At 39.0% G+C, this 25,840-nt stretch overlaps 1 protein-coding gene across 3 annotated transcripts; it reads right to left on the reverse strand.

Moving 5' to 3' along the window:
* Window positions 1-998: 998 nt before the first annotated feature.
* thrap3a (thyroid hormone receptor associated protein 3a) lies at window positions 999-25,128 on the reverse strand. 3 transcript variants are annotated; one of them, XM_041792755.1, is made up of 11 exons: window positions 24,843-25,124; window positions 15,540-15,684; window positions 11,671-12,516; window positions 10,814-11,500; window positions 9,766-9,938; window positions 9,357-9,468; window positions 8,968-9,052; window positions 5,765-5,946; window positions 5,465-5,645; window positions 5,202-5,339; window positions 999-2,445 (listed from the first exon to the last, which is right to left on the reverse strand). In XM_041792755.1, exons 2-11 carry the CDS (start codon window positions 15,659-15,661, stop codon window positions 2,215-2,217), a joined length of 2,757 nt encoding a protein of 918 aa, XP_041648689.1. In that variant the 5' UTR covers window positions 15,662-15,684; window positions 24,843-25,124; the 3' UTR covers window positions 999-2,214. The 3 variants fall into 3 exon arrangements, with proteins under 3 accessions (XP_041648689.1, XP_041648690.1, XP_041648692.1); XM_041792756.1 differs by lacking the exon at window positions 24,843-25,124 and adding an exon at window positions 15,782-15,968; XM_041792758.1 differs by lacking the exons at window positions 999-2,445; window positions 5,202-5,339 and having other exon boundaries at window positions 5,509-5,645; window positions 5,761-5,946; window positions 24,843-25,128.
* Between the last annotated feature and the right edge of the window lie 712 nt (window positions 25,129-25,840).

The raw sequence follows: 25,840 nt of genomic DNA on the forward strand, positions 1-25,840 counted from the left end.
GGGTTCTCTCCGGGTACTCCGGCTTCCTCCCACCATCAAAGGCATGCTTTTTAGGTTAATTTGTGACTCTTAATTGGCCGACAGTGTGAGTGTGCCTGGTTGTTTGTCTCTGTATGTCAGCCCAGCAACTGACTGGTGAAGAGTCCAGGGTGTACCCGGCCTCTTGCCCAATGACAGCTAGGTTAGGCTGTGGCTCTCTGTGACCCCGAACGGGATAAGTGGTGTAGAAAATGGTTGGATGGATGCTCCAAAAATCTTATCCTTAGCCTGCTGCTTCATGGAAAAACCCATAAAACTTGAAAAACTTAAGCTGAGGACACACTTCAAGATTTTTTGCAAGATTTACCCACAATCCCCAGTAGGCAAAGTCTGCACCAGTCTGCTCTAGTTGGGGACAGTCGGCCCGACTAATTGGCACAAAAATCTTTTAGTGTGTGAGGGGTGGAGACACGAATCAGCAAGTGTGTGAGGGGAACAGACCTGACCTCAGTCCCAGTCAGTCAAACATGTTTGAATTTTTTGAGCCAAATCTGGACACAATCAGGTAGTGTGAACTGATTACTGACCCAACTGTGGGACGGTGGGTGGGACACAGGAAATGGCATCAGAAGACAGCTTGACCCAGACCCGTTTTTTTCTTCTTGTTGTGTTTTTTCTGAGCATATAGCTGTGCAGACAGCAGCAGTGAGCTGATTATTGTTTATTTTTGTTTTGTTCTTCTTCTGTTTTCTTCTTTTTTTAAACTGTCACCCTTGCGAGAGTTTGGTGCATTCAGCTGGCTCTTATCAGGCATAGTTGTGAAGTGTGTGATCCCCAGTCTTTCAGTCGCCATACAAAAATCTACTAAAACTAGTCTGTTATTGTGTACTCCTAGTCTGCTCCATATCTATAAAGGCTGAAAGTTGTGTAGTGTGTCCCCAGCTTTACTCTCAAGACAAAAGACAAAAAAGACACATCAATGCAATCTTTAAAGTGATCAGTGTCTTTAATTTACAGTCACTAAGAAACAAATCATATCAACACTCTTTAAAAAAAAAAAAACACCAATATACAGGTTACCATCTAAGAAAATTCTCATTAAGTAAGCTTGTATTTTTAAAACTAAGATTAGCTCATGGTCAGCTGGAAGGCACAGCATTGTTTCATTCATTGGTATGGGTACTTTACTCTCCATCACTGGAGATTTGCACTGAAAAAGAAAAAAGTCAGGGTCTTGGCAAACTGTAATCCTAGACCCACGGATGATCCTTTGTAGCAGTTTCTTACAAACTACAAGTTGTGTAAATGCTATTTTTGGGCATCTTTCTTTACAGTTTGCACACAATTTACATATATGACTGTACCATCTTTGGCTACAGAAAAAAATGTACAAACAGCAAACACATCAAAATCTATTTCAATAAAAACAAGTCAGACAATAAGTCAAAAACCTGCGTATCAGTTAGAACAACTGCAATGCCTCTGGAGTAAAATGCATCAGCACTAATAATATTGTTGGCCTACAATTGTCAGTGGTGTCCAAGATCAATAAAAGCTACTGTAAATATAGTAAATGTTTTATACATTATAAATCAGATGTACAGATATCAATTCAACAACAATCATATTTGCTGCTAGCAAATATTCAAGATCTTTTAAATGTTGTTTATAAAGACCCTTTACAATTTGGTCCCACATTTTCAAAGCAGGGTCATTTTAGAGAACTACATAGTGCACATGTTGCTGTTATTTTAATCCAGTCTAGACACAATGTCAATGAACAGTCCTGCTATTTTTAATTGTTACATTTTTTACGCAGTCAACCGCACTACTTCATCATTTAGCCAGCACACACAACACATCATCTTTATATTTAAGGCACAATCTGGTTGACACATTTTTTCTATCAACTTAAAAAAGCAAATGTCATAAGGAAGTCTTTTTTATGTTGTTTATAAAGGAACAATTCAGAAAAACAATACATGAAACCAAAATCAGCAATTCATCCAAACAGTGCTTCTACAAGATGTCGCAGACTAACTATTAATGAAGGTTTGTATCCTGATGTGCAAAGTAAGAATGATTTTGAATGCTGAAATTAAAATATAGTTTAACTACTGAAAGCTGAGTTGTTAAGTATTTTAATCTGCATGAATGATTCCTTTGTGGAATCAGATCCCATAACATCACAGGAAATTTAAGATTTTCAGTGAACAGCTTCACTGCTCAAGTATGCTACTCATCGGTGCCTTCATCTTTATGGTCCTGCTCTCTCTTATTCTCTTGCTTGCCACCTTTTTCCCCATTGACTTGGAACTTGTCATGGGCCCATTTGGGACTACTGGTGTTGGGGCCCCCAGTGGCTTTTCGAATGATGAATCGAGCCCTTCCTCTTGAGAAGCTTCCCCGTCCTCGGCCTCTGGTGTCTACCCACTTCCACTCTGACTCACCATCTCTGTCATCATGCTGAAAATTTTCAGAAGAGAAAAGAGGAGGAAACAATTGAATTACAAAAGGATGACTTGAGCTTGTTTTAAATGAGGTCGTTTTAACTGGAGCAGTTCTAAACTGATTTAGAATCCTTAAAAAATCGTATCCTGGATGCCCAAAGATGGTGAATTTATTTTTTCTCTTTTTCTTTTTTTATTTACAACCTGTGCATAAGTTGGTGGTAATAAAAGGAAAACAAATATTTAAAAAAATAATAATAATAGGGCCTACCTAAAATCAAATATTTTCCCAGACCAATCATTACAAAACCAGAAGAGGTGTCTGCAGTGATTCTGCTCCCTGTACTTTCTCCTTTTTTAGGTGTCAGTGTTTGTGCCGGGCTGTGAGCCTGTCATCAGTCTGCAGTTCAGGGCCAGAAGACATAGCTGTCTCTTTCCTCTGCTCTCTATCTGTCTGTAACAAACACTTAACATTAGCCAAGCATCATGAAGTGATGCCAGCAGAGACTTAATGACAGGGATTTGCTGATTGGTGAATTAAATAGTTAGTGAGGATTGAGGTTGTGAGCACAGATTGGAGAGAGTCACACAGCAGGCAAAAAGAGGCATGTCCTCTGCACCAATAAAAAAAAAGTCCTGCATCTTCCTTCATGTCTGTTCAAAGGTTTTGGTTTGTTTCTAACTTCTTTGAGCATAACTGCTGGGAAACAATCAGGAAATAATTTCCACTCTCTCCATATAACTGCCTTTTTTTCAACTAGTGGACACAGGCACTGGTTCTCATTTGGTTGCCCTTTCACTGCATTCTCTCTCTGTCTCCCTCTCTCACCACTCATGACATCTTTGGGCTGAAATACATGTTTGTATATCTTTTTCTTCAAAACTTTGGTGCTTTTGGTACTACCAAAAATAAAAAAATAACAGATATTGTATTGTTTGAAGCACATGGTATGGATAAGTATCAGAACATCAGAAATTTTGACAGCCTTAGTTGGAGAAGCGATGAGAATAACTGCAGATAACTGAAGATGTGAGAAGTGCTACAGGCTAAAACCTTCCAAGGATCACACACAAGCAACCTGTTTCCAGCTGCTATCAAAGAAATGCTTTTAAAGCTTACTGTAGTGCATTATAATTAGAGAGACAATGCTAGCCACATCAGAAAGCCATAGACAACAAAGGAATCACAACTTTGCTGCAATGTACATACATTTCAATTAAACAATGGTTCACTGAACACAGCAGGAATAAAGACAGATTTGGTCATATAGTGTGTGTGGTGTAGAACGAGAGGATCAATACAGCACCCCACACACTTAAAGATTCTGTTTACCAATACCAGTCTTGCCTGGTGTCGTTCTTCAAAATGCCATATGGCGCTTGGTGAAACTTGATGTAGCATGTAGCCATGCTACATCCAATACGGTTGCAATTTCGGTCCAGCTAGTTCCCTTTTCAGTTAAATGTGTAACAGTACACATTGTTAAACACTTCTTTTGTTGTAACAAATCAACAAGGTGCACCCCCATTTCTGATGTCAACTAATTTTAAACTTCCCATTTACAATCGTAGCCATGGCTGTGTTTTCATTTTGCTTCCTCCTTTGGCCAGCTTGTGTCCTGATTGACTACTGCTCCACGTAACAGTTCTGCTTGTGCCTCCTTGGCTGACAGGATTTATTTGGTTGTAAATATTTAACATGTTCAGTATTTACAATCTTGAGTCCGTACTCCTTCGGTCACTTCAGAGAAGGAAAAAGCCACACACCACAGGATAATCTGGCAAAATAATCTCTAGAACCATCCAATAATTGGGCCTTTGCTGACTCTGGATAGAAGGGGGGAATGAGGCTGACCATTGGCATGATTATTGTGTAGTGTGGCCTACTTTACACACAATTCCCAGTCTGGTACTCACAATGAGAAATGTAGGTCAGTCATTCAACACAAGGATCAGATTGGGCAGAATTACTGATTGGTACATCACTGTTCAGAAGTTCAATATTCATCAGTCTGTCGAGTGAACCTTCATGCTTTATTGTATGAATGCCCTCTATATCTGCAAATGGAGAATGTGTCATCCATACAGTCCATTATGTTGCACTGTCCTGTTATAACACACGCCCAGAGAGGAAAACCAAATACTGCCACAGGAGCTTGGCAATGCCATGTTGGTCATCAGACATACCCATCTTGAAAAGCTCCAATCTACAACATTTGTATACAATGCAGACCAATCAGAGTAATTTGAGAAGAACCTGGCAGTAGCTATGGGCAGGATTGAGTTATTCAAGTCTTTTGCAATAACTAAAACAAAGCAGTAGTTTAATCAAAAATGGACCATGTTTCTGTGTGAAATGTGGCATATCTAATGTTCCTCCAATCACCTTCTGAGAGTTTTCTAGAAAAGTCCTGTCCCTCCCAAATGCTTTTAAGGGGAGCTTTTCCAAATAAATGTGAAATATATCCATGCAGTAGTTATATGAGTCAGTCTATCTGGTGTGTCAGGTTATCAGGAGCTTGCATTTTGTGAGTACTCACCTGAGGAAGGGGAATGAGAAAAGCTGTTTTTGTTGGTTGCAACCTCACAGCTTGAGTGCATGTTTTTTTTCCATAATTGCATATTATGGCATAATTGGATATAACCAAATTACATTTGGGGTCTGTGAAGCATTTTGGGTATGTGTATCATCACTTGAATCGGGAAAGTTTATACACACGGGAGGCATTAATTAGAGAGAGAGATAGAGAGAGAGAGAGTGATCCACCCTACCAAGTAGTATTTTCTGCTCTTGGGAGTGAACTCTGGGTCCCAGTCTTCATTTTTTAAATGCATCTCCATGTTTGACTTGTCACTGTGTGAACAGTTTCCCTGACCTCTGTTCCAGCCCCTTCCACGAATTCTGACTTGCTGTAAGAAACAGGATTGAGAAACCCCAAGATTAATACCAAGCAGAGTATGAAAGTCAAATATAAATCCACAACCTAGCACAGTCATTGGATCACACTAACCAACATCATCAGAAAAACACTTACAAATCCTCCACGGGGCCTTCCTCTCTCAGCTGGTCCTGGTGATTCCCGTTGACCCAATCGGGCCTTGTTAAAGCCACTATCTTTGGGATCACTTTTGCTTTCGGGTAAATCTTCCTTATGGGACTTTGAAGATGAGGAAGATGAGGATGAACTTGAGCGAGAGCGCTTCTTCCTGTTTTTCCTAAAAGCAGAAATGGTACATGCAAATTCCTTCATGCCCAACTATTCATTAGCAAGGGATGCAAATTGTTACATTTTAGTTGTTAGAAATGTTATAAAGTATGGGGATAATGCACCTACTTGGCTCGCTCATGGCATTTGGAGAACTTTTCCAAAGACCTTTCTTTACTAGAATCTGGGGACACTTCCATCTCTTTTCCCCGATTCTGATTGTAATCACTTTCATGGATGGGATATTTTTTGCGGCGCTCAATATCCAAACGAAGGTCCATCGGGTCCCCTTTCATTTTTTCCCCACCATCCTGAGCAAACCAAACAGAAGACAACGTCGTGGACAGACTTTGGATTAGCATGTAGATGCTATCAGTCTGCTCTTAGCCAAGCTGGTTTGTGAGGTTTATGCAAACAGGGAGGCCCATGGAAAAAAGGGTTGGGTAAGCCCTTTCATAACAGCCAGCTGGTATGAATAAAACCAAGTTCTAGCACACATTAAGTGCAGCAACAGTAGTTTTTCACATTTTAGAATTACTTAAGAATATAAATCTTTATCCAAAGCATTTTTTTTAGATTAATTTTCTATCTTCATGCCAGCTATGTAAGTTTTATGGAAAAATCAATTAGAAGGGGATTTAGTTTGCTTCAGTCAGGCAGTTCATTACCATTACAATTAGATTAATTGTTGCGCTTTCAGTCGTCAAAATTCAATATATTGTGAAAACATCCCAAGAGGTTTCTGAATGGCTCATGAATGCAATCCACTAACAAGCATATTTTAAGCCTATTTTTTCATGACTAATTCCCACATTTTTACCATTAGAGCCTCAGCCACATGATATTTTAAGGTGTTTGCAATCTGCCCTAAAACAATACTTGAATGTGCACAGTGCTGTGCTGACAAACTGAAAACAACATCTGCCTGGATGATAGGAAACCAATCTAAAAACTTTGATTTATGCTTTGGAAGATAGCTGGTGGCTTAATATCAAGTAAGGACACTTCAAATTTGTTGTGATACTGTTTGACAGTGGTTCACAACAAGAACAAGTCAAATCCCAGTCAAATCTGTTTTAGTACTTTTTATACCTTATGTTTATAAATGCTTGACCAAATCTGTTCATGCGTATCAATAAGAAATACTTAGTCTACTCAGTTTAGTAGTACAGTTTGAGGCCCTGTATTCCAATACAGATAGGCTTTACACATTCAAACTTAATTTTCAAATTCCAAATATTGGATGTCACCTTAAATTTCTTGTGTCAAGTCCATAACATATCTGCTTTACCTTCTATAAGAGCTACCTTCAAAACTGTAGCCAACAGTTGGGATGGGATCCAGCACATGAAAGACTAAAGCTATGGTTCTATTTTGGGATGCACAATACTGTGATGTTATCAGTATCAGCAGATATTAGCCTAAAAGGCTAATATCAGGTATGAACATTTATACTGATGTATACAACTGATATATTGGCTGTTCATTTTGGCCTATATCCACTGTAAATATCTGCCATATGTACAAGTAAGTTTGTGGAGGTATGGGCTGGACCAGCAGACCTATGTCAGCTGAAGTTATGTTCTTTCTTTGTTTATCCTATTCCTGTTCTATTTCCCCCAAAAAAGGAGCTCACTCTGTCTGTGGAAGGAGTAAGTTGCTGCTTCAAGCAAAGGAGTCCAAATTTTTTAAGCTTTTGCTCAAAAGTGGGGGTACAACGGTGAAGAGAAGCTCAGAAGGTTGAGTATTTGATTTACCAACTACGACAAATTCAGACCTTCGCCCAGTCATAAGCCTTTGGAAGCAACTGAAAATAATACTGCAGATTTAAGCAGCCAAAAAAGGCGAGAATAAAGACCTCTGACTAAACTAAACTATGCCTTTGCATTATACAGAAGACAATTAAGGTGTTTTGGGCAAATAATGTCAGTTGCATGCTGTCATATGCATATTTTTATTGGTTAGAACCAATTGTGAAGTAGACCCAGAGGTACGTTTCCAGGGACTCAGGATTTGCTGAAGGGACAATGATTTTTTTGAGGAAAAATGTTTGTGGCTTTACATCCAAATAATACCATCCTAGCTGTGAAGCAAATGGGGTCTTGGTAAGGTTGACCAACAGGACAGCATCCTGTGCGACTTCATAGCCTTGACAAAGTGGCCTATAAACAAAGTATTGGAATGAGCATCAATGGGCTTGAGAGAGAGAGAAATGGGAATTGAAATACACACTAACCAACTAATCCAAATCTCTGGAAACATTTAGAAAACCATAAAAAGAACACAGTTAATTTAAAACTGGCTGTTGATTAATGTTACCAATGCTTGCACCACCAGCCTATTCTTGCTTTTCTAATTGTGGTCATACGTTGCTCATGCTTTGCTCATTATGGTAGTGTAACTGGTCACAGAATACATACATTTTTATCCCAATATTCTTGACCAGAGTACTACCAGACATACTTCTCCTGTGAGGTGCTATCTGGTCATAGTTCTTGTTTACATCTGGTTTGTAGAGCAAGGCTCATTAGCTGGAGCCTCAGACAGTCTACAGCGACAACCCTGTCCAATGGCAGTGAGCTGTGTTGCAGTTTGAGCATAACGTTTGACCAGAATTGAAGGCCAACATATGAGACATTGATAATTAGTTTAATGGGCTAGCTGTTCTGCTCATAACTAACAAGTTTTTGTTTAACCATTTAGTAGACAAAACAGTTGAACAAAATCACTCTCACATTCCTAATTAAACATGGTTGCACCATGCTTACAAAGTATTTTTCCAGTAAATGAGGGACAAAAATGTTGTTTCTTTATTATTTCTGAACATCTATGATATAATAAAGGAGTTACCCTCTTGCCTTATCACAAAGAAATTTATGGCAACATTAAATATGTGAAGTTAGAAAATAATTTGGTTTGAAGGTCCTTAGTCTGTGGGTATGAGAGAACAGGGCCTCAAAATAAAAGCACAGGTGCATAAAATGCTTGCTTTTTTACTTCTGTTCCTTATTCTTTAAAGAATACTTACGAAGACAATTGCTTAGAGTCCCTTGAACAGCTTTGGCACAGTGGCTTCCATTTCTGAACTTTTATCATTCATAAGCCTTCGCCAGGCTCGTGCCCACACTCTAACCATTCGCCACATTTGAAGGCGCTTTATAACAAACAACAAAGTCAAAGTGCCTTTTTTGCATTGGCATTTCTTAGACTTTGTGCACCTCTTTTCAAGAAAAGCCTCAAGCTTTAAGAGAGTGCATTTTAAAGGCATCTTGCTCACTTCTTCCTGTTGTTTGTGTTTCCAACATACTTCATATTTCAAAATGTTCAGTCACCTTGTAAGTTCCATCCTCTGAGCTTTTCATCGCCTCAAAAACTTGAGAGTGTTTCTTAAAAGCTCTTGGTGAAACATCAATTCTTCTGTGGGGAAAAAATGGAAGATTGTAATTAAAAAGCATATAATACACGATTTAAGGACGAAGTGCAAAAGCAACAAACTAAGCTACGTACAATGAACTGCACAGACAACACAAAACAGAAAACAGAGGGGACAAGTTGGTGGGAAAATAAAACTGACCTCCATTGAGCATGAGAACAAAAAAAGCCAAGATAGTCTGGTGATTTTCAGGTAGGAAAGGTGAGAAAAATACCTGAAAGCTGTTAAAAGAGGAGGTGAAGCCACAGCACACTGAAGGTGAGAGGGTCACTCAATAGGCGACTCTACCTGTGTATCTCTGGGCTTTTTCTCGGCTTCATCATTTCCTTCTCTGCAGCTCGTCTTTGGTACACTGTGAATCGCTCGTTTAGTGTCATTCCAGAAGACTGAAAGTGTTGAGCTGTCCAGGGACACATGAAGAACAACTGTTATCAGTCACTAGTGTTTCTAGAGCTTTTTTCCTTGACCACGATGCTGCAGTGATTGAATATTGTTCAGTATGTTCAAAAAGGAAAAAACATAATTATGAAGACACGCAATTGTGATGCTTTTGACTGATTTCAAAGATTTTATGGTCATGATTTACATAATTTTAAGGACAAGTTTGTAATATGTCTGTGATTTCAAAAATATGCCATTTAAAAAAGATTACAGGGATCCAATCTCTACTTTCACAGCAAGAGAAAATAGGACTCACCTTTAACATGGTGAACGATGGTGACAATGTGTTGGGCAAAAAGCTCAGAGGGACTCCTCTGTACCTGAGCTTTATGAACATGCTGAAAGATGGAGCGAAACTCCTGATTCTTTTTTGAGGACTGCACAAGATCCTGAGACAACTGTCGCTCCTCAGCTAAAATATCAGAGGAGCTGAAAATCACAACAACAATGTTCTTAGTCTGTTGTTCTTCTTTATAACAAATGGCTAAAAACAGAAAACACATACTCAGATCAGATACAAAAAGTGAATCATAACAGAAATGTGTCATTTGTTGTTTTTTCAGATAAATTAGTGTATCATCAGCATACAGGTTAAGTACCAACACTTTTTAAAGTATCTACACAGCAAAAACTGGAGTGTTGAATTTTCAGAGTGAAAAATTAAAGAGTTTAAACTCTCAAAGTATAAATTAAACTCCATTCTGAGTTAAATGGCCTTCAGTGTTGGAGTTAGTTGACAGTGTTGATCCATTCAGTGTTGATCTAACTCTGTAGAGAGTCAATTCATCATAGCACCTTTCAAATTTGGGGGGCAGATCCACTACATTGTTAACTTCCTGCCTGTGGTAGGGAGTAGTTTTTTTTTATTATAGGTGGAGAGCTGACTTACATCTCAGGGTGTATTCCAGCTGTATGTCCCTGTGTTCTTTTTTCATTACGTAAGACACCTGATTTTACCATAGCTTCAATTTTTAAATGAAAAGTGCAATGCTCTGTGTCAATAATTAAGTTATAAATGCCTCAAATTCACACCAAAAGTGAAAGGACATACAATAATGTGTTAAAAGATCTCCAATGTGTAAAAAGATAACATTGTAAGTGTTAAAAATGAACACTATAGGAAAGTTAAATTCTAAACATTTTCCAAAGTGTTATTTTAACTCGGAACCCAGGAGAATTATATAAACTCAGAAAACATCTTAAATTTAACACTATGGGAGTTAAATTAACACTGCTGATTTTGCTGTGTAGCTAAATATACAAATATTACTTGTGACTTACTTACTGAGTAAAGTGATACTCACTTTATGAGACCATCTTCAAGGAAATTCATTCTGACATTAAATTTTGCTTCCTGTTTTCTTGGGGACGTGAAAGTCGAGTCATCTCCCCTGATCATGAACATCTCTCTCTCAGAGTTTCCCCTGGATGGTGGTGTCAGAGATGATATTAATGGAGATTTTGTCATCATACTAGGTGTACCATCTATGTCTGGAGACAGTTCCTCAAATTTTCGATCCAACTCCCTCTTGGCAAGCGCAGCAGCAAATGCTGCTGCTTTATCCTGCTTTCTACTGAGATAAAAGTCTTCTGCCATGGCATCAAGGTCACTTTTAGCTACATGTGCATAGGCCACATTGTGCCATTTGTCAAAGCATTCCTCGAACAGTTCACGGGCAGAGTGAGTGACCTTGTTTGCTGGCTTCAAAGACTCATCCCCATTGTGCTGGTCCTTGTGGAGGGACTTTGAATGAGGCTTGATTATCACCTCCTCTTCCTCTCCATCAACAGACAGAAAAGGGGATGCTTTTAAAAAGCTGTTCAGGGACACTTCACCATCATTGTCCTCAATGTTCTTTTTTGACTCTGAGTCAGTGGTATTTGCTGATGGTTTGCTATTTACTCTCTCTTGCACCATTTCCACATCATTAGCCTCTGGGTTCTTGCCATTTTCCAGAGCTTTGGCTTTTTTGTTTTGCTCCTCCAAAAACCTGAACAATAACAAAGAGATAAAAATGGCAACCATATTTGACTGTTAAAACTTGCAAAACCAATAAAATGAAAAGATGAAAGACTTATTTAAGCTATTTACTGACATGCAATTGCTACAGCATGCATTTTTAACATTCTCAGAATCATGTTTAAAAAAGTAAAACCTTACTTTCCAAAGGCAATGGAGATGGCTGTTTTATCTATATCCGGGTATTCCTCATTGGAGAAGAAATCAAAGCTGGAAAGCATTGGATTCAGACCTTCATGAGAAGATTTTTTTACTGGAGATGTGTTACACACAGTCTTTGAGGAGGAGGAGGAACCATTGCTGATGCTATTTGTGATTTTAGGGGAGGGACTAGACTGGTTTGTAGTTTGGGTGTTCTGACCAACTTTAACAGCAGAGCTTGCCAGTGGACTTGCTCTCTTTCGACTGCTGCAGTCTGTTAGGCTCTGCCAGTTCCCCTCACTTTTCTCATCGCCTTCATCTCCATTTGTGTCTCCTGCCAAAACTCCAAGCTCCCCATCTCCCCCTCCTTCCTTTTGGACCTCCTTGAAGGTTGAAAGCTCCTCCTGCTTACTCAGCAACAATCCCGCCCTGCATTTTGGAGAGGAGGAGTGTGAGGAAGAGGATGAATGCTGCGAGTGCCTGGATAATGGTGTAGAAGACCGGTCAGAGCGGTGAGAGGGACCATGAGAAGGACTTCCTGAGCGTTTCTGGACATTGTGAGATCGTCCTCGGGAAAAGTTCTGCTGCTGTTGCTGTTTCTGAGGATGCTGCTTGTAATTCTTCCAATTTGGGCGGAAGTTGTTATTGTTGTAGCCACCACCCCCACCACCACGCTGGTAGCGACCACGTGGGAAGAAGCCCCGCCCTCGGCCTCTGAAGTTGTACGGCCTCCGGAAGCCGCGATGGTAGCCCCGGAACTCACGATTGTTTTGGTATCCTCTTGGATATTTCTTGTCTCGGTTATTAGGTGGTGAATAAGACCTTGAGTGTGACCGAGACCTAGACCTGTGAATAAAAGGAAAGAGGAAAAAAAGAAGTAAATTTGATCCTGTTGTGGGTAGAGATAACAACAACATTAGGGGGTTTCTGAATCTCATACAATACTTCAAACTTCATTTACAGCTATGTTAAATCTCTGATAGAGCAGTAATGGACTTATTTGACTTCACTGTTACTGCAGGGAGATACTGCAGTGACTTATCCAGAGTGTGCTGAAAGGGACAATAAAGCATGCAGTTAATAGAATAAAAATGTACTTATTATGGCCTTTAATTCATTTCTATTAATGATTAAAACCGACAGCCCCACTTTATAGACAAGTGGTTGGCCGAGCTTCAGGACCCATCATCAACTCTTCAACAAGAAAGTGCAACCCAATTTTCTGGTGTTTTTCAACCAATTAGATGGATTTAATTTAAAGTAGTATAGTTTGGAACTTAAACAGTATAATACATATAAAAAGTCCAATAAATAGTAAAAAAACAAGCATGTTTGAAAGAGTTCTATAGAATTTTTGCCACAGTTTTTGCTTCCAGGAACACACATGGGAACCACTGAAAAGGGTTCCAAGACCTACCAGTCGAGAACCAGTTATGCTACTGTTTTAACAGGAACTCATTCAATGATAGATCTTTGTGCATTAAACTACTCCCATGGAGACTTTAATCTAAATTCAACAGGATAATATGTAATCAATAAACAAATTACTTAACAGGTTTCCACTTCTATTAAGGTTTCTCTTACAGATTCCAGCCATGTAAGGCAGGCTCAGACTAACATACTGAAAGACTCAGAATGCCATAAACATACTATTTAATTTTGCAATAGGATCAGTTTCCATGAGAGGGAACTTGCAAAGCATATGCTAGCATGCAGGAGCCAGGAAAGATTTGCAGCTTGCAGAAAAGCAGAGATTTCAGTGTGATCTGAGGCCAATATGCATTATCACGTTAGTCCACACGGTGGCTCTGTTGCTCTTAATATAAGAAGCCTTCAAAGTTGGTATCCAGCCCGAACATTAAATATGGTCTGAAGATAATAACCATGATACAGAATATCCTCTTTTTCAAATTAAGGATTTTACGAGCAAAATGTTTAAATCCAGTCTGCACACAAACAGCATCCACAGTGCTCTACTGACATCTTTATGGTTTAAGGCAGAATATCCAGTGTAGACTTAAAACTTCCTCTGATTGCTCTCTAATTTCTCTACACTCACATCTTTATCAACACTTTCAATCAATAAAAAATATCCCCTTCGCGAGGGTTGTATTAGAGCAAGTACAGCCATATTGTTTGAAAAGTTTATAAATACACTGCCAAGGACATAGAATATCTACACATACAGCTAAGCTGTATTTCAACTTTTTGCAAAGCAGCGCCACACCACATGCATGCAGAGTCATGACAAAGACTTTAAAAAAAGCACAGGACTCACCTAGTGTGTTTTTTCATTGGAATACAGAGCGATTAAAGAAGGCAGCTCACTGAGCAACACTGCACACTCACAGCGCAAGCTCCAGATACTACATCTCCTCTGGACTGCTCTGGTGAAGCACTGAGTCACATGGACTATATGAGAGGGAAAAAAACTACTGGAATCCTTTGCCTCAGTTCATGCCAGCTACATGCGCTGTTCAAAAAGTTTCATGAAACGTAATAATAAATGGAAAAGGAAGTTCTTTACTACTACCCTGACACTTCAGTCGGAATACTGACTGATATCACCATCTTAATATGGTCTTTATGTCATATTGCAGTAGGACACACTGTAGTATATGTGATCAAACATATGATCACAGTCAATCTGTTAAGCTGCTGAGACACATCCTACATCTGTGTCCCATTCAGCTACTGATTGGATTGTATTAAAAGCAAGAGATAGTGATAATCATAAGGGAGTCCAGAAAAAGCCAAAGATAATCTGTTTCTGAGTAATTAGATATGTCAACTTGTTATTTTTCCAGAGAGATAAATGGATAAATAAGTAACTACTGTGTGTTTGTGTTCTTAGGAAACAAATGAAAATGTGTGCATTGAGGCTTAAACACTTCCAGCGTGACCACTTAGTCATTTGCAAATGTGCAAGGTAGGTTAAGGAAAGGTAAACCATTAGATTCCTTCCATGTCTCTTTATGCAAATTTTTTAAGGTGCTGTGGCAATGCCAGGAAATGAGCCGCCCTGACATTTTATTGCAATGCCACAGTCACTCTGCCAGAAACAACAAAGGCATCAGAGGGGACTTTCATTTTATTTCCAAATGCATACCACAGCCAACAAATACACCCACAACCTGGGCATTTATTTAACAAAACAACAAACAAAATGTATCCCTCACAGCTAAAAGCTTGATCAAACATCTTTATGTACTACTGGGGTCAGCTCATGGTAATGCTTCAAGTGCTATGCAACTTGCAATAACATTCACTCAAGCTCAAGTAAATTCACTAACCGGGAGCTGAACCCTCCCTCAAACATCAATTTCCTCTGAATACAGAAGCCGACTCAAAGTTTGGGTTGAACCCAAATCCATTAATACGCTGCACAAGCTCTCCCAGATCATAAAAAAATGAAGTCATAAAGGTCAGGAAGAGACACGGTCTAGCAGATAAAAATCACCTGATATAGCAGTCAAGAAACTGTAACAGAGCAGAGCACTCTCACACTATCACAAATTGACCACTTACATTAACAAGTCAACTTTTATAGGACCATTGCATGGTTAGTCTCTCAGTAAAGATTCAAGTGAGTGGACAAAAGAGCAGGAAAGAGAGGATAGTCAATACTGATGTGCTCAACAAGCCCAAATTAGTTTCTCTGTCTTTGTTGGTAACAGTAACCCATACTTTATACATCAAATCAAAGCATTCATTATGCTGTATAATATCTTTCATGAATCAGATATTACATTTTATTTTAGAAGTTGGAAGAATAGTCAGGCATCTTTAAAAATGAGTAAAAGCAAACACAAAAACACTGCAGCTGCTCAACTGATCAGAAAAAGGATTAGTTATGAGCTACACCCTACCTGTAGTGCCGCTTTCTTGACCGGGACCTTGAGCGACTCCTGGAGCGAGAGGTGGACCGGGATCTTGACCGGGACCTTGAGCGGCTCCGAGACCTCGAGGCTGATTTAGTGGATCTGGACATCACTGCAGCCAGCCCACCTTAATCTGTGATATGAGAAGGGTAGTACAGCATAATTAGGATTTTGGAAAACATGCAACACTTGTAACAACACTAGCAAAACCTAAATAGTCATCCAGCCACCTTTTCCAGTGAGCAGTGCAGAGATATTAACTTTCTAGCTAAAGATTCATCAGTGATCATGCAGGAAAATAATAATATTTTTTAAAGAGAACCAAGAGTCAAAAGTCCATGAAATACAATATCCAACAGAGCAAAGTCATCAGGTTCACTTCAAAAGCAGCCTGAGTGAAAAGTCAGAACAGCTGTGAAAAAGGAAAGAGGCAATCTGGTTCAGTGTAGAGCATCCAAACAGAACCAGTTTTATTTAGTCTCTGATCATTTGCATAGAGGGCTGTCTCTCATCAGTGCTCAACTGTTGAAATACTTCTTAAGATAAAGTCATCAGTGTGATACACTGTATATTTCTGCATAAAATCTTCTATAGAACATTTGCAAAAAACAAAAACCAGTGACACAAACTGCTGTTCTCTAGTTTTCACAAGAGATCTCAGAATTTCCCTCAGTTAAATGAGTCCACACATTTAATACTGTATCATCAGCATATAGGATATCGTTAGCATTTTGTTAAATGCATGCAGACACAGTTAAAGTTGTGGTCATATTTGTCCTTAAAATATATTAAAAAATTGTCAATCGTTTTGAGATAATAAAGACCATAATGTGTTGTGATCTCAGCTCAATGAAAAAAAACTATAAACTTTAATCTTATTTTTTGTGCCTCATTATTTTAATGAGTAACTGATTAACTCACTCTTGTCTAGTCCAAAGATAGATGCTTACACTGAGCCTCAACAACCAGATCAATGTGAAAATAACTTATTTCCTCTGTAGTTACATGACCGTGTCACATTTGCTTGGGTTAATGATCTGCTGTGAATCTGTTGTCAGAGATATGTTCACTTTGGTCTATTTTAACTTCAAAGGATGCTTTATTTTTCTCAGCTCTTTCACTGCTAACCATTGTATTATTATTAAACATCTACGGTAGAAGCATCTAGCTCTCTCTAAGGTCCCAAAGGCTTTATCTGTGACATATGATCCTCGGAGTACAGTAAACACCAGGGATCAAATAATCGAGCTTTCATTATGAAAGTCATCTTCAGGGACTTTGAGCAGAGGAAATTGCAGAGTGGCCTGCACATGACCGGGTTTTCAAAACCAGTCCATGCCATCACATGGTGGTCGCGGTGTGCACCCTTCCTACTATTTTAGAGAGTTTTGAAGTGGATCCATCTTCCTCCAGCCTCCTCTTTATGCTCTATGAACTTCCCACTCACCTCATTCCAGGCAGCTTGTTGTTTTTGGCTTTTAGAGAATAATTTCCTGTAGGACCAGCCTAAATGCATGGCTGATTAAGCTTACTGTGCACTTTTAAAGAATGGCATTCAGATGTGCCTCTTTCCAGCACGTGGTTGTTAAATGGTAGAATAAATAAATGGTAACAGCCAGCCTAATTTATCTTTCCACACATAGGATGTAGAAAATTCTTGTGGAGGCATTTTGTTCTCACAGATTATTCTCTTTGTTAATAAAGCATTGAAAAAGCAGCACATCTGTTTCAGAGGTCTTCATGCAGACAAAAAAAGAGCTCTTGAAACTTTTTAAAAGGTTTCAGCAGAAACTGTAAACAAAGCAGCCACTCAGACCTAATGTTCCCAGTCAAATACTCTATTTCATTAGGATTCTGTTATTAATACAAATTAATCCTATTTAAGCAAAGTTTGACTAAAAGTACATGTAAGGTTTAAAGTTGATCCCTAATGCTGCCCTGGCCTCTTTATCTCAATGTAAAAACTAGCTGACAGACCCGTGGAGGTCTCTTTCAATAGCCTCACTCTGAAAGCTCAACTGATAACCAGCTGCAGCTGTCCCTGCACACACTGTGTGGGCCGCGGCCTGATCACTGAGATTTCAGCGTCTCAGTAAGCCTGCTCTTTAATCACTCACTACTTGATTTTCACATTGAATAGCTGTTTCTGACGAGCACAGGAGCGCATGTCTTCTTTGTAAGAAAATTTCGCCTCAAGCCAAGAATTTTGTTGGTTTAATTCTACTGAGAAAGACCAGATCCCTAAAGGAGAACTCTTTATAAAGAGTTTTATGAAATATTTTTTATTCTAACTTTTGTGGTTAGTCTTAAAGTAGAACTAAGTAATGGAATATCACCTGTTCATAGCAGTATATCCACTGGTCTCCCAAATTATTTAGACAAGAGAAAGCTACAAAATATTGAGCTCATATACATCTGATTTATCCTGTTTCTACTTTCAGCTAAGCTAAGCTAACTTGTTTAGCCATTGAGATGTCTGTATGTTAACTAACCTTTTTTATCTAATTACACCTTATATCTTTACTATTAAATGTATAATTATATTTCAGACTGCCTTGACAATCTGCCATCACTTCATATTGACTGATAATCATGCTGTATTTCATATCAAGCTAATAAGTCAGATAATAGTGAGTGGAAGACTTTTGCAGTCATAACAGATATAGAGATTCCCATATATAAATGGACTTCTGGGCTGATTTGCCACTGTAACCACATAAGTGAAGTGAGTGGTAATGCTACATATTGTAATGAGATAAACAGACTTATCTACCTTTTCACCTTTCCTGCTTTTAAGTCAAGCCCAGCCAATATGTCTTTTTGAATTTGTGATCCTAAACTGATTTTAGTAAGACCAAAAAAAACTACAGATATGGCATTGTATATTAACCTGGGATGCAAATACCCTACACTTACTATGCACAGCTCATGACTAGGGATGGAAATTGATACGATTTTTTTGATGCTGATGCCATTTTTGATTCTACTTATTGATTAATTTCTTTATTGATTCCCTTATTGATTATTTCCTGTGAATTTTCTTTTTGGAAAAGTAGACTATATAGGTTTTCACTGTTAACAACTCAAATTTGATTGAGTCTCTTTCTCTCTGAATACTGAACAAGATGTACACAACCTGTGAGAGCCAATGATGAGATCACTTCCATTACTGGCTATAATAAACAGATCTGATAACTTTTGATCATCAATCTCTGAACTTGAATTAGAATTCAATACTACCGCTAACTTTTTTTAACAAGAGAAAACCTTGAAATAAATATAAAACTAGTCTCTGGATCCTAGATTTCTGGGCGTATAAAAGTAAATCGAAATCTTGTACAAAATTAACTGTTCTTGTGCAAAAAGATGCATGCCTTGCATGACATCACTTTTCGACAGACGTTGCATGTTGCGTTACTTTTTAAGAAACGAAGCCACACTTTCGACCGCTTTAGCCTGCTTGTGACCGTTGGCCATGTTTACTTCCTTTACTCCTCTGTTCTTGTTTATGCTGACTTCCTCTCACAAGACCATGTTCTTCAAGGCATGTAAAAGTAAGGCATCCATGGGGGAATCGTTAAGATTAAATGTAAATGATGTTGATGGACTGAACCAATTGGAACTGGTCCTCAATTCCCATCCCAATGACTGTGCAACGGTTGTTAGAAGGCTAAGTTCTACAGTAAATTAAATGAGTAAATAACATGTCAAAGTATTACATTACATTATTTGAACCAATGTTCAATAAGAAATATGCGGTTGCACTCTCATCTTCAGATTTGAACATTTCTGCCAATATTTACAACCAGGTTCATTATATATGAACAGCCAAATATATCGGTTGTAAATATCAGCCTGTAACTCCCTACTATTATAGGTAGAATCAACAGACACAAGTTAGCTGAAGTCTTGTCTTTGGTCATCACTTTTCCTTAAATGTTAAAGGACCTAATTTTGCATATTTGTTTATCCTTAAACTTTAAAGAGTTTTTCAAGGGCTTAAGTTTCATGTCTGGTTGACATTTATGCATCATTATCAATACTGGTATGGGCTAAAATTAGTTTGTAGATATTGACATATTGAATACTTACAAATATCCAATATTGTGCACCCCTAATTGTTTTCTATGCTTTCTTACATAATGTTTATGCCAATATCCAATGCATATTGCATATTATTAAGTCCACACCTTTAAGTCGAGGTAAGGATGGATGTGGCAAGTAAGCATTGCCACAGGCAGTGATTCCCAACCTTTTTTGAATTAAGCCCCCCTACATGTATCAAAGAAGAGCTGAGGCCTCCCAGGTCCCACAAGAAAAAAACATTGATGTATTGCTTTCAAAATTACATCAATTTAAACAGTTTTTACCATTGGAATCTAAAAAAATAGCCCAAAACACATGTTCTTACTACAAAACCTTTAAATGAACTATTTATAAGTGTGTTATCCTGACTTAAGTTTGTATGACTGTGCCTAATTTTAACAACCTCTGAGCAGACAGATCCTTACACCCTAGGTTGGGAATCAGTGCTGTGGATGTCACAAGAGCCCAAAAACCACTGGCGATTTCTAGGCATATCACCGGGGTGAAAAGGCCTGGACAAAAGAAATGCCACCGAGCATGACCTTGGATGCTAAGCAACTCACATGTGGACATGTGTTAGGCTCTGGCCGTCCTCTCCCCTCTCTCTAGCCCTGGGTTGTGGCACAGTGGGCCCCATGATGAATCCTTAGTGACCTACATGCCTAAAACTTTTGCACTTGACTGCATATATATATCGCTGTGGTATAAGTTGTAAGTCTAGCAGTAGCCATTCTGTTTTTTTGATGCTTCTCTTTGTTTTAAAGCAATTACATAAGATGTTATAACACAATGAGAGAATCTTGCAGAAGAGAATACTGGCAGCTATAACCACGATTAACTGAAGATCAAATTTCATAACACTAACATTGCTAACTTTTACAAAACCAAACAGGAACTATGAAGAGGAACAACTTGTAAAAATAGAAGAGCAAGTCTTTACCACTGTGGGATAAAAACAATTGTAGGAAAGACCGAAAAGGAACTGGATTAAACAAAGTGAGGTTTCAGGTTTAAATAGTAAAACAGAATTACACTGATAATGGCTCTCAAGTTCAGGACCACGCACACATGATTAAGGTTCTCCCTTGGGGCAGAGGACGACAGCTGTATAATCCTCATCAGCTGTTTATTTCATGTTGTGGCAAAAGCAGCTCTGATCAACAATGGTCCTGCAACTTGATACACAGCTCAAAGTGTTGGGAGAAGAAACATCCCACTCAATCAACTGCCCTATCATTAAGACCAGGATGCCGCAGTGGCAGCTGGAATCACATTTGCTATCTATATGTGCCCCTGAGACACCCCGCTCGCTATTTCAGAAAAGCCACAGCAACTGTCATTGGCACAATCCCTTGCTTATTGAAACGCTGCAGACTCTCTGAGGGTTCTTTTAAGACACTGTACATGCAGTGGCAGTTAATGGATACCAAAGCTGCTGGCAGTGCTGTTTGAAACGAGATAAACGAGAAAACAAAGAATGGCCTCATTCATTCAGCTATGTTTGAATGAGTTTAGCTCAGTTTTATCACTGGGGAACTTCTGTAATGTCTGAAAAGAAGACAAATGGATGACCTCATGCTGAAATGTCCTGCAACACTATCCTCCGCTAATCATCCATTGACAGATGAGAACACTTTTTAGCAGGACCACAGTGCTTAATGTTAATAAGATCCCACTTGCAGCTAACTTTCTGCTTACTAATGCAGTCTAATATCACTCTATTCTCATTCGTGCTTGTGTATATGAGGCTAGTTTTGCCTGGCACACAGCAGAGTGTTGCTGAGGCATCCTTACAGCAACATGCTTCTCTGCTGTCTGTCAACACCGCGTCTGCTTAACTGTGCTGCATGAAAGAAGGAAGTCATCAGCTGCAGGTCCTCTCTATTTCGGTCAGTTGGAAACAGCCTGGCAAATGATGAGGTATATTTCCATGATTGTGTTTTTCTGCATCGTAAAGTCAGCGCAAAGCTGTAGACACAGTTGGTGTTTATACTGGTTATTATGAGTGACATGTTTGTATAACCAAGCTCCTTTAACTTCTAATGTGAAAACTAGTGATGCCTCGATTAATCGGTGACCACTTGACTGATTTGCTTTAAAGATTTATGATCTGTAGATTGGCTTCTAGTACCCTATCACCAAAAGCAATTACCTTTGCTGCTGGGAGAAGGGCTGTGTGTGTTGACTGCCAACAAATAAGTGTTAGGCACTGCATTTGGAATCAGATTAAATCTTAATAAAGCGCTGTCCACTGTTGGCTTGAATAAACTTACAACTCATCTGCTGCTGTTGCTTATGAGGGTCAGTCCTCCTCCTTCTACCAAAGCAGCTTTGGTAAGATCCTTTAACCTTTTTAGTAAGTTAAAAGTAATGAGGAAATTACAGGAATCCTGAGATAAGAAGAAGTTACAGGAAACTCAGAAGGAAAAGTGACATCAACACTGCATGGTATTGAAGCTAGGTAACCTTAACCTTAATCATAAACTCAAAGATGCTTACACAGACTCCAATCATTGACGTCTTAAGTGCTAGCCTTTTTGAGAGTCACACTGTCTCTGTGAAGAAACAACCTTGACTGTGTGGACAAACAGAACCTCTTATCCAACCCATACTAAAGGATATGGACCATCAGCCAAGGATAAGAGGAGAGACTTCTAGTCTCCACTGCTGACCTTACAGTTTGACCTGGGACCTTAAAAAAACGTAACCCTCCATCAGAATACCTGTGGAGGCACAGAAATATCCAAGAGACATAGGACTGAAATTTCTTTATGTTTCTTTTTAGCAATCCATGTTGAAACAGGAAGGATAAAGGCTAAATGGTACAGAATAATACATATTATGTATTTAAGGTTGGGCTGGTAAAATGACTATGAGGTGAATGTAAATAGACAATAAATGCTAGCAGCATAAAACAACTGCATCAGTTACATGATGCAGTGAGTTTTGCCTTTTATTTTGTAGCCTAATTTGTGCTGTTTAGTAAATATACACCTGCTGTGAAAATAAGGAGCAATACCAGTGTTTAACGTTTCATTTTAGCTGATGCCGATGGGTTTTTTTTTTCATTACTTCTTCTGGTGTAAGATTTGCCAACACTTGCACTTACAGTACATTTGATCATGAAAACAGATCAAAGTGTTTCTTCCACCCTGCCAAAAATCTCTTCTTTAGTCAGCATTTTGGTATACTAGATACGGGCACACAACAAATGTCCAGTCACATAACTGATCTCTGTTCATGCCACAATATTTGGTCAATGTCTGATGTTTGTCAAATGAGCCTATGGGACTGCACAATTTTGTCCAAAATACTAATTATTTTGATCAATATTGAGATCATGTTTATTTATCACAACTATTTTTATTTAAAACGACATTTTTTTCATTGCTTATTTTCAATTGTGAAACCCTTATATCCTGCTATTAACCTCGTTCCAGGGCTATATTGAGACAAAAATTCTGCTCTTGCATTTAACATCTGCGTTAAGACTTAGTCAAATATGATGGCAGCAGGGCCCTAAATACATCCACTACTTCACTGATGAGCTACACAATGTTTTTAATGAAAATTACACAAAGGAGTGATTGTAAAATAATTAGACCTAGTGTTCAGTATCAGTACTCAGCTGACACCTCAATTTATCAAATACTCAATCTTTCAGCTCACTGACTGCTCTAGGAACTAATTTAGTTGTTGATGGTTAAATTTAAGCAGATTGTTCTTTGCTGTGCTGAACTAAGTCAGTAAAAGCATGTTGTCAGCTGAATATGGATGACTCCTGTGGTCCTTTCATCAGACTACACATCAACTTGTATGGGGTTTCAGTCCGTACAAGGTTAAGGAAACTGACCAAGCACATGAAATATGATCCATATCAGCAGTTGATCATCCAATCTCGCTCACAGAATAACAGTATCAATATTGGGATCAAAACAAAAAGGCACGACCAGGGCATCCCTACTAAGAAAATAACAGTTGGATATATTAATGCTGGAGTGAAATCTGCTTTCAAGAAATATGATCTGTCAAAAAGTAGCAAAATTTCAAGAACTACCTTTTGGCAATGTCAACAGCAACTTTAAAGCAAGTCAAGTTTAGGATCAGTAAAGAAAGCGGCACCCAAAAAGTGTAAACAATACTTGATTTGTGACAGTGCTACTGAACTACATGACTGCCTACCTAAACAGGGGACACACCTTTAATTGTCTTGTGTACTCTTGTGCAGCTGGTATTTGTTAAGGAGGATTGACTTCAACCCGGATCTTGCAGTCCAACAGGAAATTGCATGATAACTTTTTTGGCATAAGAAAACCCCAGAAATAGATTCGCACGGGACCACAAAACCCCCGTTTGGATAAGCATCTACAGTACTCTTACGTCTATGAGAATTCTTCTGCTGCTTCATGACTTGTTAGCCTCAGTTCAAGACTGTAGCTGTTTATGGGAGGTGGAGGGACGAGTTGGTGAAGCCTGCAATCACTACAGTCATGCTGTCATTGTGCTAACCACTAAGAGCAGCAGTCATACAACCGGTTAAACTAAACAGGTCCTTGTGCTGAGACTGTCCGTGAAGCTGAACAGAGGTGGTCTGAGGATGCAAAAGGAAATCACTGATCCATTTAACAGCAGTCATGCTGTAAATGATGAAGAACCTATGGACTATGGCAATACTACCACAAATCACGTTATCACTACCTTAGTCAACAAAGCAGAAGTTAGAGCAGCTTACTCGCCATTTATTTATTTAAATTTAGCTTTTATCAAACAAGGAAGGCTGTTGAAATCCCGATCCTGTATGAAAGCCAGAGTGGGTAATGCGGTAGAAAGGTGCATCCTACTATACTTTAATCATGTGCAGCTAATGCACAAGGATGCGGACGGAAAGTTACAGGGACAGGCACAGAAAGTTGGCGATACCAGTTAGAAAATGCCGTAAAAATATCACTTACTTAAAATTATAAATTGAACACTTGGTTTTTGGGCTACTTAATGTTATTTCAACCAAAATCCGGCGTAAAATAGTGCGCTACTTAGCTTTTTTTGTTGACTTGTGCCAACATTTTCACCTTTGCTGGGCAACCGACGACTCTAAGCCTCTTTTTTTTGCCTCTTACTGGCATTGAAAGTATATTTAGTACAAATAATAAAAGTGCTATCCGGGGGAAGAAGGAAACTGTCAGAAAAATAGAAAAAGAGACGTACCGGTCGGCGTTGTCCTTTGATGTGCCGCGTCACATTCAGCCAGCGCTGTATTATTGAAGACGCAGTTAAAGACTATTTCTCCCTTTACTTGTGTGCGTCTGCGCTGTTCTCCGCCGCTTATGTCAACTGTTGGAGTGTGTGTGATGTATGCGAGTTTGTGTGTCCGCTGGAGTCTGCGGTGTTCAGAGAGAGAGGGAGAGGGGGTGTGACCGCTCCGCGCGACTCTCCTTCCGCCTCCACCGCTGCTGTTCACCGCTGTCTGTCTGAGGTTCGACCTTACATCTCTGAGAACGAGACTGGAGCAGAGAATGAGAAAAACAGCAGGCTAAAACAGAGCCAGTACTGACATCACTAAGTCATGGAACCCAGTAATCCCCGATGAAAAATCTCTTCAGTACCCTAAAGGGAGCAGCTGCTGGAGAGAGCTACTGTGTCATTTATTGTAGAGCTGGGTGAAATTCACCTTAGTGATTTTTCAAAATAATGTAACATCCGGTTAATTTCAGTTTTATTTATCAGTGGCGTCCACATTTTAAAAAAATCTTATCCCACTTTCCACAATGCTGTTTTGTGTTTTTATGAGCTTCTAACGATGTATGGTCGTCTTTATGGCTAATCATCCATAAATCCATCTACATAAAATGGACAAAAGTATTCAGCTGCCTGACCATTACATCATGACATTGTATTCAGATGCCTCTACTTTAACATGGAGTTGCCCCGCTCTTGCAGCTGTAATAGCCTCCACTCTTCTTGGTAGGGTTTCCACAAGATTTTGGAGTGTTTCTGTGGGAATTCATGTCCATTTATTCTGTGGAGCATTAATGAGATCTGGTACTGATGTTGGGTGAGAAGCCCTGCCTCGCAATCTTCATTCTAGTTCATCCCAAAGGTGCTGTTTAGGGTTGAGGTCAAGGTGCTGTGCGGGCCAGTCAAGTTCTTCCACACCAAACTCATCAAACCATGTCTTTATAGTCCTTGATTTGTGCACAGGGGCA

Source organism: Cheilinus undulatus, linkage group 8 (genome assembly GCF_018320785.1).
Source record: "Cheilinus undulatus linkage group 8, ASM1832078v1, whole genome shotgun sequence".
NCBI lineage: Eukaryota > Metazoa > Chordata > Actinopteri > Labriformes > Labridae > Cheilinus > Cheilinus undulatus.